This window comes from Pelobates fuscus, chromosome 5 (assembly GCF_036172605.1).
Source record: "Pelobates fuscus isolate aPelFus1 chromosome 5, aPelFus1.pri, whole genome shotgun sequence".
Lineage (NCBI taxonomy): Eukaryota > Metazoa > Chordata > Amphibia > Anura > Pelobatidae > Pelobates > Pelobates fuscus.
Genome location: NC_086321.1, coordinates 209,611,040 through 209,625,637, shown reverse-complemented (window position 1 = coordinate 209,625,637; position 14,598 = coordinate 209,611,040). Strand labels below are relative to the sequence as shown.

The 14,598-nt window shown below is 41.2% G+C and overlaps 1 protein-coding gene across 1 annotated transcript in view; it reads right to left on the bottom strand.

Moving 5' to 3' along the window:
- Positions 1 to 14,598, bottom strand: part of FRMD3 (FERM domain containing 3) — a 266,833-nt gene that overhangs the window by 36,917 nt on the left and 215,318 nt on the right. Inside the window, exons 7-12 of the mRNA XM_063455005.1 lie at positions 13,523 to 13,610; positions 11,615 to 11,703; positions 10,314 to 10,377; positions 7,324 to 7,412; positions 7,170 to 7,244; positions 6,040 to 6,108 (exon numbers count right to left, since the gene is read on the bottom strand). Of these exons, the coding sequence (XP_063311075.1) occupies positions 6,040 to 6,108; positions 7,170 to 7,244; positions 7,324 to 7,412; positions 10,314 to 10,377; positions 11,615 to 11,703; positions 13,523 to 13,610 (474 nt within the window). The remainder of the gene's footprint in view (positions 1 to 6,039; positions 6,109 to 7,169; positions 7,245 to 7,323; positions 7,413 to 10,313; positions 10,378 to 11,614; positions 11,704 to 13,522; positions 13,611 to 14,598) is intronic.

The window sequence follows — 14,598 nt, the reverse complement described above, 5'->3', positions numbered from 1 at the left end:
GCCCACTTGCCCAGTGCCACCACTCATATCTGGTGTCACAATAGCATGCATTTAAAAACCCCAAAACTTTTTTTTCACTGTAATAGATTGAATAGCAGTTAGTTGTCTGCAAGCATCTGTGTGTCAGGCCAACAGCGTGTACTCTGCCAACCTCTGCCAGTGCACATTGCCACTCATATCTGGTGTCACAATAGCGTGCATTTAAAAACAAAAAACTTTTTTCACTGTTATAGATTGAATAACAGTTAGTTGTCTGCAAGCGTCTGTGTGTCAGGCCAACAGCGTGTACTCTGCCAGTGCACAGTGCCACTCATATCTGGTGGCACAATAGCGTGCATTTAAAAACAAAAAACTTTTTCACTGTTATAGATTGAATAGCAATTAGTTGTCTGCAAGCGTCTGTGTGTCAGGCCAACAGCGTGTACTCTGCCAGTGCACAGTGCTACTCATATCTGGTGGCACAATAGCGTGCATTTAAAAACCCAAAAACTTTTTTTCACTGTAATAGATTGAATAGCAGTTAGTTGTCTGCAAGCGTCTGTGTGTCAGGCTCACAGTGGATACTGTGCCCACTTGCCCAGTGCCACCACTCATATCTGGTGTCACAATAGCTTGCATTTAAAAACAAAAAATTTTTTTTCACTGTAATAGATTAATTAGCAGTTAGTTGTCTGCAAGCGTCTGTGTGTCAGGCCAACAACGTGTACTCTGCCAGTGCACTCATATCTGGTGGCACAATAGAATGCATTTAAAAACCAAAAACGTGTTTTTTCACTGTAATAGATTGAATAGCAGTTAGTTGTCTGCAAGCGTCTGTGTGTCAGGCTCACAGTGGATACTGTGCCCACTTGCCCAGTGCCACCACTTATATCTGGTGTCACAATAGCTTGCATTTAAAAACAAAAAACGTTTTTACTGTTATAGATTGAATAGCAGTTCGTTGTCTGCAAGCAGGTGTGTCAGGCCTACAGAGTGTACTCTGCCAACCTCTGCAAGTGCACATTGCCACTCATATCTGGTGTCACAATAGCGTGCATTTAAAACCAAAAAACTTTTTTCACTGTTATAGATTGAATAGCAGTTAGTTGTCTTCAAGCGGTTGTGTCAGGCCTACAGCGTGTACTCTGCCAACCTCTGCAAGTGCACATTGCCACTCATATCTGGTGTCACAATAGCGTGCATTTAAAACCCAAAAACTTTTTTCACTTATAGATTGAATAGGAGTTAGTTGTCTTCAAGCAGGTGTGTCAGGCCTACAGCGTGTACTCTGCCAACCTCTGCAAGTGCACATTGCCACTCATATCTGGTGTCACAATAGCGTGCATTTAAAACCAAAAAACTTTTTTCACTGTTATAGATTGAATAGCAGTTAGTTGTCTTCAAGCGGGTGTGTCAGGCCTACAGCGTCTACTCTGCCAACCTCTGCCACTGCACAGTGCCACTCATATCTGGTCTCACAGTAGCTTGCACGCATAGTACCACTAATACAAAAAAAATGACAGGCAGAGGCAGGCCACCCCGCAGGGGCCATCATGGTCGTGGTGCTGTGATTCCCTTTTGCCCTAGAATAATGCCCAGTTTTCAGAGGCCACGTACCCTGAACTTGAAAAGTTCTGAGGACATAGTTGACTGGCTAACACAGGACACCCAATCTTCTACTGCTTCCGCTTGGAACCTTAACGCACCATCCTCCTCCAGCTTAGCTTCGTGCACCTCTCAAGATACCACTCACCCGACTGCCGCCACCACCAACACTAGCACCACAGCCGCTTCACTTTATCTGTCAGAGGAGTTATTTACACATCCGTTTGAAGAAATGAGTGATGCGCAACCATTATTGCCAGAGGATGTAGATAACAGGGATATGTCTCAGGCAGGAAGCATTACACACATGGACGTACGGTGTGATGGTGATGATGTTGTACCCGCTGCTGCTTCCTTTGCTGAGTTGTCAGATACAAGTGAAGTGGTTGATGATGACGTTGCGTCCATGGATGTCACGTGGGTGCCCGCGCGGCAAGAAGAAGAACAGGGCGAAAGTTCAGATGGGGAGACAGAGAGGAGGAGGAGGAGACGAGTTGGAAGCAGGGGGAGGTTGTTGCAAGGAGCTAGTGGCACAGTCAGACAGCATGCATCGGCACCCGGGGTCAGCTCGACAGCACGCCAATCAACGCATGCTGTGTCCACCACCAGAATGACGTCATCGCAGAGCTCAGCAGTGTGGCATTTTTTTTGTGTGTCTGCCTCTGACAACAGCGATGCCATTTGCAACCTGTGCCAAAAGAAACTGAGTTGTGGGAAGTCCAACACCTACCTAGGTCCAACACCTACCTAGGTACAACATCACAAATGCCTATGGGATCAACACATGAGTACAAGCAGCACACAAACTCAAAGCTGCCATCCTCCTCCTGGTCCAGCATCTTAAGCCACGTCAACCACTGCTATCCTCCTTGCCCCCTCTCAACCATCCGCCACTCCGTCTCTCGCCTTGAGCAGTTCCCGCTCATCTGCCCACAGTCAGGTGTCTGTCAAGGACATGTTTGAGCGTAAGCAGCCAATGTCAGAAAGTCACCCTCTTGCCCAGCGTCTGACAGCTGGCTTGTCTGAACTATTAGCCCGCCAGCTTTTACCATACAAGCTGGTGGAGTCTGAGGCGTTCCCAAAATTTGTAGCTATTGGGACAACGCAGTGGAAGGTACCCGGACGAAATTTCTTTTCACAAAAGGCCATCCCCAACCTGTACTCGATTGTGCAAAAGGAAGTAATGGCATGTCTGGCACACAGTGTTGGGGCAAGGGTCCATCTGGTCTGCAAAGCATGGTCAGGGCAGGTATATCACCTACACTGCGCATTGGGTAAACCTGCTGACGGCTGCCAAGCATGGAATGCGTGGCTCTGCAGAGGAGTTGGTGACACCACCACGACTTGCAGGCAGGCCTGCTGCCACCTCCTCTACTCCTCCTACTCCATCCTTTTCCATAACCTCCTCGGCTCTCCTCTTCAGAGTCCTCTTCTGCTGCTGCGTATTGCTCCACATCAACGGCACCCCCCCCAGCTCCCCAGGTACTATTCCACATCCCGGATACAGCAGTGTCACGCCGTCTTGGGTTTGACTTGCTTGAAAGCAGAGAGTCACACTGGACAAGCACTCCTGTCCGCCCTGAATGCACAGGTGGAAAAGTGGCTGACTCCGCAGCAACTGGATATCGGCAAAGTGGTTTGTGACAACGGAAATATTTGTTGGCGGCATTGAAGTTGGGCAAGTTGACACATGTGCCGTGCATGGCACATGTGTGTAATCTCATCGTACAACGCTTTGTGCATAAGTACACAGGCTTACAGGACGTCCTGAAGCAGGCCAGGAAGGTGTGTGGCCGTTTCAGGCGTTCCTACACGGCCATGGCGCACTTTACAGATATCCAGCGGCGAAACAACATGCCAGTGAGGCGCTTGATTTCCGACAGCCCGACACGTTGGAATTCAACACTCCTAATGTTCGACCGCCTGCTCCAACAAGAAAAAGCCGTTAATAATTATTTGTATGACGAGGGTGCTAGGACAGCCTCTGGGGAGCTGGGAATTTTTTTGCCACGTTACTGGACGCTCATGCGCAATGCCTGTAGGCTCATGCGTCCTTTTGAGGAGGTGATAAACCAAGTCAGTCACACGGAAGGCACCATCAGCGACATCATACCATTTGTTTTCTTCCTGGAGAGTGCCCTGCGAAGAGAGCTGGATCAGGCCGTAGATGAGCATGAAGAGGAAGAGGAAGAGTTGTGGTCACCATCACCACCAGAAACAGCCTTATCAGCATCACTTGCTGGACCTGCGGCAACGCTGGAAGAGGATTGTGAGGAAGAGGAGTCAGAGGAGGAATGTGGCTTTGAGGAGGAGGAGGAAGACCAACCACAACAGGCATCCCAGGGTGCTCGTTGTCACCTATCTAGTACCCGTGGTGTTGTACGTGGCTGGGGGGAAGAAGATACCTTCATTGAGATCACTGAGGAGGAGGAACGGGAAATGAGTAGCTCGGCATCCAACCTTGTGCAAAATGGGGTCTTTCATGCTGTCGTGCCTGTTGAGGGACCCTCGTATAAAAAGGCTGAAGGAGAACGACCTGTACTGGGTGTCCACGCTACTAGACCCCCGGTATAAGCAGAAAGTGGCTGAAATGTTACCAAATTACAACAAGTCGGAAAGGATGCAGCACTTGCAAAATAAATGAAAAAGTATGCTTTACACAGCGTATAAGGGTGATGTCACAGCATAACGGGAATCTAACAGGGGAAGAGGTGAAAGTAATCCTCCTCCTCCCACGACCAAGCCGGCAAGGACAGGACGCTTTAAAGACGTGTTGTTGATGGAGGACATGCAGAGCTTTTTAAGTCCTACGCATCGCCACAGCCCTTCGGGATCCACCCTCAGAGAACGACTCGACCGACAGGTAGCAGACTACCTCGCCTTAACTGCAGATATCGACACTCTGAGGAGCGATGAACCCCTTGACTACTGGGTGTGCAGGCTTGACCTGTGGCCTGAGCTATCCCAATTTGCGATAGAACTTCTGGCCTGCCCCGCTTCAAGTGTCCTGTCAGAAAGGACCTTCAGTGCAGCAGGAGGTATTGTCACTGAGAGGAGAAGTCGCCTAGGTCAAAAAAGTCTAGATTACCTCACCTTTATTAAGATGAATGAGGGATGGATCCCAAAGGGACTGACAGTGGGCGATACATTCGACTAAAAAAGGCCTGATGAGATGAGCTGCCTTGGGCTAAAAATGGTGACCCTATGTAGGAGGAACAGTACCTATTCTGCTCTGTGTCAGTGTGTATCAGGGTCCCTGAGGACAGGTGTCAATCCATATCTGCCAAGTGACCCTATATAGGGGGAACAGTCCCTATTCTGCTCTGTGTCAGTGTGTATCAGTGTCTCTGAGGATAGGTGTCAATCCATATCTGCCAAGTGACCCTATGTAGGGGAACAGTCCATATTCTGCTCGGTGTCAGTGTGTATCAGGGTCTCTGAGGACAGGTGTCAATCCATATCTGCCAAGTGACCCTATGTAGGGGGAACAGTCCCTATTCTGCTCTGTGTCAGTGTGTATCAGGGTCTCTGAGGACAGGTGTCAATCCATACCTACCAAGTGACCCTATGTAGGAGGAACAGTCCCTATTCTGCTCTGTGTCAGTGTGTATCAGGGTCCCTGAGGACAGGTGTCAATCCATATCTGCCAAGTGACCCTATGTAGGGGGAACAGTCCCTATTCTGCTCTGTTTCAGTGTGTATCAGGGATCATTAAGATAGGTGTCCATCCATATCTGCCAAGTGACCCTATGTAGGGGGAACAGTCCCTATTCTGCTCTGTGTCAGTGTGTATCAGGGATCATTAGGATAGGTGTCAATCCATATCTGCCAAGTGACCCTATGTAGGAGGAACAGTCCCTATTCTGCTCTGTATCAGGGTCTCTGAGGACAGGTGTCAATCCATATCTGCCAAGTGACCCTATGTAGGGGGAACAGTCCCTATTCTGCTCTGTGTCAGTGTGCATCAGGGTCTCTGAGGACAGGTGTCAATCCATATGTCAAGGTGTCAATATGTCATATGTCAGGTGTCAATCCATATCCATTGTGATTTAGGAATGTTAGGTAATTTATGCCCTTTATGGATTAAAACCAGACTCTGCATCAACTGTGTAATTTTCCATGGGAGTTTTGCCATGGATCCCCCTCCGGCATGCCACAGTCCAGGTGTTAGTCCCCTTGAAACAACTTTTCCATTACTATTGTGGCCAGAAAGAGTCCCTGTGGGTTTTAAAATTCGCCTGCCCATTGAAGTCTATGGCGGTTCGCCCGGTGCGCCGGTTCGCGAACGTTTGCGGAAGTTCGCGTTCGTCAACTGAAAATTTTATGTTCGCGGCATCACTAATAAGCAACAGTGGAATCCTGTAAGCATTCTGGTAACTGAGAAAGAATATAATATACAAAACAAAAAATAGTCATATATGTACTTAAATAAATAATAAAACAGATATATCTTACCTATGTACCTCTGGAGGATCCCTCTGGATTTTCGAACTTGCCTCTATGACTTCTTTTGCGACTTTCCCACTGGATTAGTGTAAACATTGGTGGAATATTAGCCATAAAATATATAGAGGATATTTGTGATGTAAATTCACAACATTTTTGAGAATTGACCATGTAATATACATTTGCATAAAAATACATATTTTAGGCTGAAATAGCAATATTAGTATAAATCAGCAATTAAATCATCAATTGTTTTAATCTTTTGATATTATGAAGTCACACTATATATTCCAGGTTAATTCCTGATTCATTGATCTGACCTGGAATATATAGTGCTGCTTCATAATATCAATACTGCCTTCTTAACAAAGGCAATTTCAAGCATCATAAAATCATGTCATATATACATGTAGTACATTTTCTGTACACACACCTGCAATGTATAATGTCATATACCTCTTATTAAAAATAAAACAATTCATATAACATGTTTGTCACTTCACAAAACCTTTTAATATCATGTTTACTTCTGCACTATATTAAACAAATAAGACTGAACAAGCTTAAATGAAATACTAACTTTAAATTCACAACTCCTTCCAGTTTCTGTATAATAAACACATCATTGCTCTTGCAAAAAAAATGTGAATCTCTTTGAACGGGCACCTTGGCTGTTTGTTTTTTTACAAAGTAATCATTTTTACCATATTTTTGTATGCTAATTTTTTTTATAAATATGTTAGTATAATTATATTTATTTTATAAATATGTTTATTACACCTTACTCTTTAAAAAAATTATTTGAGTCACGTCTCACCAGAAGTTTGACAAAGTCACTTGTGAATAATTCCCTCTGTATTTTGACAAAATCAGCTAGGTATGTACAACAGGGGGGAAATCTTATTTTGCATGTGCTGAATGCATATGCATGTACTGTTTGCATCATTGCATGTGCTCATACAGCTTGCCATACATACAATCTCTGCTTTAAAGCAAGTTTTCTAATATGAACACAGAGTTTTGTCATATAGCGATAAGGTGCACCGTAGACACACAAATGCCTATGTGACAGTGTTTATATAATTTTTATTTACACAAGCACTCATTGGGATGTACAAAAAAAAAACAAAAAAACTTACCAGTACCGAAACCGACTCCCTTTGAAAAAGATATTGCTGCTTGTCATGGTCTTCACTTGACTTGATTTTGCATATCTAAATGAAAACATATTAATTAATTTGCATAAGTTACAGCAACGTATGATTCTCTGATTGGTGATAAACTGACACGTACTTGTAAAAGGCCTGGTTTTCAACCCCACATTTCCACAGATGCTTACAGGCTGCTGGTGTCGAGGTATGGTAGGTTAAAATATTTTTTTTCTGATAGAAAATAAACACAAGCATTAAAGAAAACTTGTTTAAATTATATTAATATGAATTAAAAAAAAACTATTTTAATAGACAATATTCATCAAAGGAGAACAAATATGCCATCAAATGTAGTGAGGACATCAGTTGCATTTGAAATGACCAGTTACGCATAGTTTTCACTGAAGCAGGAGATGCAGCAAATTGACAAAAGAGATTACCAAAATCATGAAACATGTATTTGGAGAATTCTTTCAGTTTTCTTATTTTGGCATTCATTTTCCAATCCCTTGTAATTTCTCTCTACAATACATATCAGTGGACATTTTAAATAGCACATAGTGGCTGTGGAGCAAGACGTTTTTGGGTGCTCTGATTTTTGTCAAACTGTTTCAAGATGTTTGACAAAAAGGACTCTCCGGGGATGAAAAACAAGCCCCCTCCTGACTCTGGGATAATGCAGAGACTTCTTGTTTCTTGAAAATCGTTTGAGAAAAAAAAGCAAAAAAAACTAACAATAAAATGTGTTGGTTACTATTTACTCATTTGATCTGTCAACCAAATGTGAAAAATGTATATATATAATGTATATTTTTATTAGCCGTATTAGTCCAGTAGACAAGATGCCAAAATTCCAGAGTATTGCAGTATGCAATGGTACCTTTTTTATTGGACTATCGTAATATTTCAAAGATAAGCTTTCGAGAGTTTTCCTTTCTTCCTCGGCTCATCTCTTGCTTAAGTGAAAATTAGGTGTAACTGGTCATTTCAAATGCACCTGACGTCCTCACTACATTTGATGGCTTATTTGTTCTCCTTTGGTGATCAGTATTGCTTCAGACCTGAGGAAGAGAGGAAAACTCTTGAAAGCTTGTCTTTGAAATATTATGTTAGTCCAATAAAAAAAAGGTATCGTTGCATACTGCATATTCTGCAATAAACTGACTGGCCCATTTTTATGCACTTTGTTCATCCCAATCGTTTTCCTGAATTTTTTTTATTGACAATCTTTGGCTGAGCTGAATTTTCAACTGAATGATTGTCGGAGGTCCCAAGCTTTTCTACCATGCAAAAGTCTATTGAATACCAGTAATGTAGACAATATCGGAAAGGTTCCCATCAATCAGCACGGCTAACTGTACTATGACATATTTATATGATCTGCATGTTGGAATGTTCAAAGCATTGTGTTGTATTAACATAGTGAGCAATCCTTGAAAGTAAAAACTTAATAACTGGCAGTATTTAAGTTTACATTTCAAGTTATTTATGACATCTTTCCCTTATCTCATATCACACATTACTGTAATTTAACCTGGACATGAGATTTTATTTATCCATCCCTGCTGCTCATGGCCACATATTGCAGTGAGTTGCAGAATTGAATGACACTCACAGCAGAAGCAGCCACCCTGTGGCAAACAATTTGGGTTTCTAAAGATGTGCATAATCCATTTAAACAACAGTGAAACAGGGTTATTTACTAAAGTGAGAATTATCTACAGTTCAAAGAGAATTCAAAGTGAATTTCACACTTTAGACCAATACAGCTGAACTGGAATCTGACTTGAAGAACTTTTCAAACTCAGCAATTTAGGCCTAGATGTTCTCCATTTATTTTATAACCCTGTTAATTTTATCAAGATGTCTCTTGAGCCCACCTATGTCATCATTTACTTACAATGCACTCTCTCTATATCTATACCACATGTAAAATACCTACATATGTTAAGATTATTGCACCTTCGGCAGACGGAGACCATAGGGGATATTTGAGATGATACTGCTATATTTACAAGGCTGAGAAAGTGGTTTTACCTCTCACTCTTCTCCCTCTCAGCAGAAACACAATGCGCATCTGAAACTTAATCATCATAAGCAAGTCTATCATAGGCGTGGGAATTTTGCATAATGCGTTTTACACTGATGCTTCTTGTACTTCACAATGTTTTTTATGCTCAGTTATATCATTAATTTGATTTAAACGCAATATTCCTGCTATAACAAATATGGCACGCAATAAAAGGTTTTAAAATAATAATGAAGTACTAAATATAATAGCTACAACGCAGGGATTTGTGAACCAAGATTATTATGAATATAGAACAGGACAGTTATAACTTTTTGTAAATTATAGGTAAAAGGTCTACTTTCCCTAGTATATGAAGTCATAGCATGTTATCTCCCCTCATACAGGATAGCAAAACTTGATTTTCCTTATTTTAGTGATGAACTTAACCCCTTAAGGACACATGACATGTGTGGCATGTCATGATTCCCTTTTATTCCAGAAGTTTGGTCCTTAAGGGGTTAAAGTTCCCACGGTATATGAACATATCTGATGCATATTTCCCTAGTATAGGAGAGTACAGGTTTTTGGGAGAGAATAGCAGACTTTTTCCTCTAGTATAGAAAAGAAAAAATAAACCATACACACACAAAACAAAACAACAACAAAATATAGAGGGGTGGAGCCTAACCTTCGAGCCGACTGAACGTGTGCAGCCTGAGCTCCTGCATATTAGGCTGATTTGGAGGTGCTACTCTGGACCACAAAGCTCCTATTCTAACCTCAGTGCACCACATCATTGGGGGGTTCTTCTTGTTTTTCTCAGCTTGACAGTCTCCACATAACCTAGCCTTTTAGACATGTATGTTCCGCTTGTTCTCTCCTTATTTTAACAACAATCTATAATTGATATGTATGCCATGCCAAAGTCCTATTATGTATGCTCTTATGTGCTTGACTCTGCTCTTTGTCAGCTTCTATGTTATTTTATTTTACACAACAAAAATAAAGAATGACCCCCAACTAAATAAATACATTTTAGAAATATATATAATCTTGTTGTGCAGAAAAGCACACATCTAATAAGGATTGTCTAGCACATTTGCTAGACATAGCCTGCTTACCTCCTTCTGCAGTGTAACCACATGAAATGTTTTTCCATCAAACTTCAGCTTGCAGATATCAGGCCTATAAGACAATGATAGAATGTGAGCAATACAACAGTTACTCTAAAGTCAAGCAGACTGCATCATTTTTCAGATTTTCAGGATCCATCGGGACCTTCCTAATTTGTCCATCTTGGCTTTTTCTCCAGTGTGCTGTTTCACTAGGACATCAGAGATTGCATTCTTACAAAGTGCACTTTACATGGCTGAGAGGTCTATCACTTCTAAATCCTTTATTTCTTTTATAAAATGACAAACTATAAAAAGCAAGCATTTCAGAATGTAAAACATAACTTGTGGAATATTAATCTATTTCCTCCTTCCTGGGAATACCACCCCACCATCCACACACACGTCTTGCCCAGCTTCATCTATGCACTGTTATTCTTCAAACATATTTCGATTCATCCTATGATGACCTTAAGCTCCCATTTTTGTGTAGTCATTCCGACCTCTATCTCTGACCTTCCCATAAATGGAGAAAAGGATAGCTCCATAATGACAATATTCCCATGGAGAAAGACACACAACCGCATGTAGGTGGTGTAACACCTATTTTATCAATTGCAGTTAAATTCTAAATAAAAAAAGGTCTGTCTTCTACACTTTGTCTTCTGGAGCACGCACACTTTACTGTGCTGTCATTCACTATATTTCAAAAGCATATGTTATCTGTAACTTCTATTTAATGATGTACCATGATGTTGTGATATTTTTGATGTCCTATCTAAATAATCAATGCAAATGTCGAGATAAACCAGGATCATTTTTTTTCTGCTGTAACAGTTAAATTATTATTTTCCTACATTTTTAGATTATTTTACATATCTTGGATATTCACATATATGTAAACTCATCAAATATCACATCCTGCGCAGTTCTGTCTCTGCAGATTGCTCCCATGCAGATTGCAGTACAGCCTGCAGGCTGCACAAAGTCAGTGGGGGAATTGCTCTATAGTCAGTGAACTTAAAGCAGAGCAGACTTTGTAATTGCAAGAAGTGCCCCTGAAAAAATTTATAAGGGGCACAAGGGACTGCCGCTTAGACTTTTCCGCTGGACCTAGGGCCCAATCTCAAAGGCATCTTATAAAAGGTTTCTAAGTGTTTAAAAGCATCTTCGTTACAGCACTCTGTAGCTTACTAATTATTTATACAAGCATGGTAGTATTACAAAAATATTTCACTGACAAACACATTTGAAACAATCTTTTTTTATATGCTCATAAGGGACAAAACAAAAAGATAAAAGTTCCTCACCATTTTATAAGATGTATTCTCTTATTGCCCTGAAAAACGACAAACCCCGCGGCAGTGTATCCTAAAAAGGTTGTGGTCCCAGTAGAGTCCTTGAAACAAAATAGCACAAGTACATGGAGATATGACTTTCAAAGTGAAACGTACAGCATTCACTGAATACTTACTGTGCCGATGAAGATTAATTAAATAAATATATTTCGATTTTTGTAATTTTATACAATACTTTTATTTCAAGTTGTTCAAAATATAAAATAAACATTAACCAGAGGCAATTACTAAAGGAAAATTGTAATTGCCCCTTTGCTTAAACTGTTTACATGACAATACCGAAGTCATGAAAGCATCAACTTTAAAAAAATATATCTATTTCCAGGACAGATCTGTAGTAGACCTGTACAAGGACAGAAAATTTGGTTTGTCTCAATAGTTTCGTCAGAAAATAAAAACTATTCGGACAAACCGAATTACATCCATGTTTTGGACCCACTCGTGGCAAGTGAGTCGTGGCTATTTAATAAAAGAGCGATGGGTGATTTAATTATAATAAATTGGGAGGGTCCTAATGTGCCCCCTAGTCCACACCCATGGGCGGTGGGTGGGGGTTAGTAACATAATATACATAGGGTGTGGACATACTATTGTCCTGTCCACCCCCTAATATTTAGGGCCTTTTTAATTTATCCTCCCTGCCAGTGGTTACGTGAATTTCTGTCAGAGCATTTACAAGCCAACCAATCAGAGCATTTTGACTAAAATTGTAAAGCAATATATATTTTTATATATTTTTTTTCCATGATCAGTTTGTTTTTCAAATTCAAATTGCTCATTTGTGTTGTGTACAAATGAACTAATTGCATGAAATTTGGCCGAATATGCAATACTCCAATACCAAATGGCCAAGTCTTATCTGTGCGTGTGTGTGTGTGTGCGCGTGTTTGTCACATATCATTTATACACATCGATGGGCAACATACAGAAAGTTCTGCAATATGTAGTCACAAATTGCAGGTAACAAATCAGGTGATAAATAAATCATAAATCCGGCTTTATTATCCATAATGATGAGATGATGTGTGTCACACAAAACATGGTGGATATGACAATATATATATATATATATATATTCCAATCTGTTTCATATCCTATTATCCTAAAGTCATACTGTAGATAAAATAACACCTTGCCCTATGATTATAAAAAAAATGTTTTTCAAATTATTTATAAATAAATGGTTATGGGTATATAGACATCCCCACTACCCAAGTGATAAATGGATTTAATGTCTGCATGCTCAATGTCAGCAACATCCAATGTTCTATTTCCATCTTAAAGACACACTTAATGCAGTTGTTCTGGTGTCTACTGCCTGTCCCAGCAGGTTTTTTGATGGAAGCATTTTCTTTTCAGAGAACAATTTACATTGCTGCCTCGTAACACCTCTAGTGGCGGTCACTCAAGACAGTCATTAGAGGTGCTTCCTGGGTCAGTGCTGCACACGCTCTGCATGGAGAGGAAATGCAGAGCGTGAAGAAATGCTGATTAGCGTAGCATATTGCCAAGGATGCACGATAGCCTCTCAATGCTTTCCTATGGGGAAGCATTATATTGGCTGATTGGTGCAGCGCTTGGAAACAATGGGACTAAATCAAAGGGGTCGGCCACCTAAATGGTGCCTTTAGACCTAAAGTGTCAGGAATGCATGTTTGTATTCATGACACTATAGTGTTACTTAAAGAAAACACATTATCAGAACTGTAAGGAATACATCATTAGGATTAAATATAAAGTTGAAGGTAATAACCTTGACAAAGGACATTGCCATAGTTTTCACAGTGAAACAAACACATGAGTTAAGACAATGATTCTTAGTCTACTGGCACATGAAAGCTGCACAAACAGCTGTGTTACCTTGCAAGGATGAGGGTCAACGCCATAAGTTTCCAGGGAATGTGCTTTCAATAGCAAATTGAATTCAGCAACAGCTGGGCTCTGACCTCTGAAATGATAGGAGGGTCATTAGTGGTTTTACAAAGTAAGCAAAACATGCATAATGAAATATTTGCATGCTCATCATTCAAACTTAAGGGGAATCAGTGTTTTTGACAGCAAAGAGGATGTTCTGTAACTGACACCATATGGACACTGTAAATATAACTTATTTCCATAGTTATATTGTATTGTATTGGATGGACACAAACATTACTTCTTATGATAAATCTAACTCCTTATTAATTAACTAGAATAATTAAATCAGTGTTTAGATTTGAGAGAACATTCAAAACTTTTTTTTTATCATAATTGTAGGTGCAAGGTGTGACAAACGCTCCATCCCACGGACTCCTGGAGGAGTGTGGAAGCCGGCCACCTGCCCACCGACTATGGTCCAGGTCTGGGAGACCGTTTGGGAGTTACCCTGCCCAGCCACCACTGGTAGCTTTCCCTGGGTGCCTGAGACTAAGAGGGAAGGTGCCTGAGACTAAGGGGAACAAACACTACCTAAGAGCAAGGTGGAGGACCCTGTATTGCGGCTACAGGAGCAACCGAAAGTTGACCGGCAAAAGCACCAAACGCCCTGGAACTATTTTGGGCATAGGACCACGTGTGCGGCCGGTCAGAACTTTAACACGCTGACATTTCCCCTGTACTGCGTGGATCTGAGCGCTATTTGGAGAACTTGGGCGCTCAGATCAGGGCTATTTAACAATGTAATATTTATGGGTTTATTTTATGTTTTTATTATGTTTTGGGGTATTTTTATGTTTGCCTCTCTGTTCCTGGGAGATAATTAGCTTACCGGTCTTTAATGCAATTATCTCCCAGGCCCAGAGATACCTGGGACGGGGCTTGTGGTGAAGACAATGAAGACCCCCTGCTGGGGTCTGTGTATAAAAAGGCTGTGTTTGGATGCATTAAACCAGTTGTACTCCCAGATCTATGTGTGACCTAGTTACTTGTAGGGTAAAGGGCTAATCACTCTTCCAGCT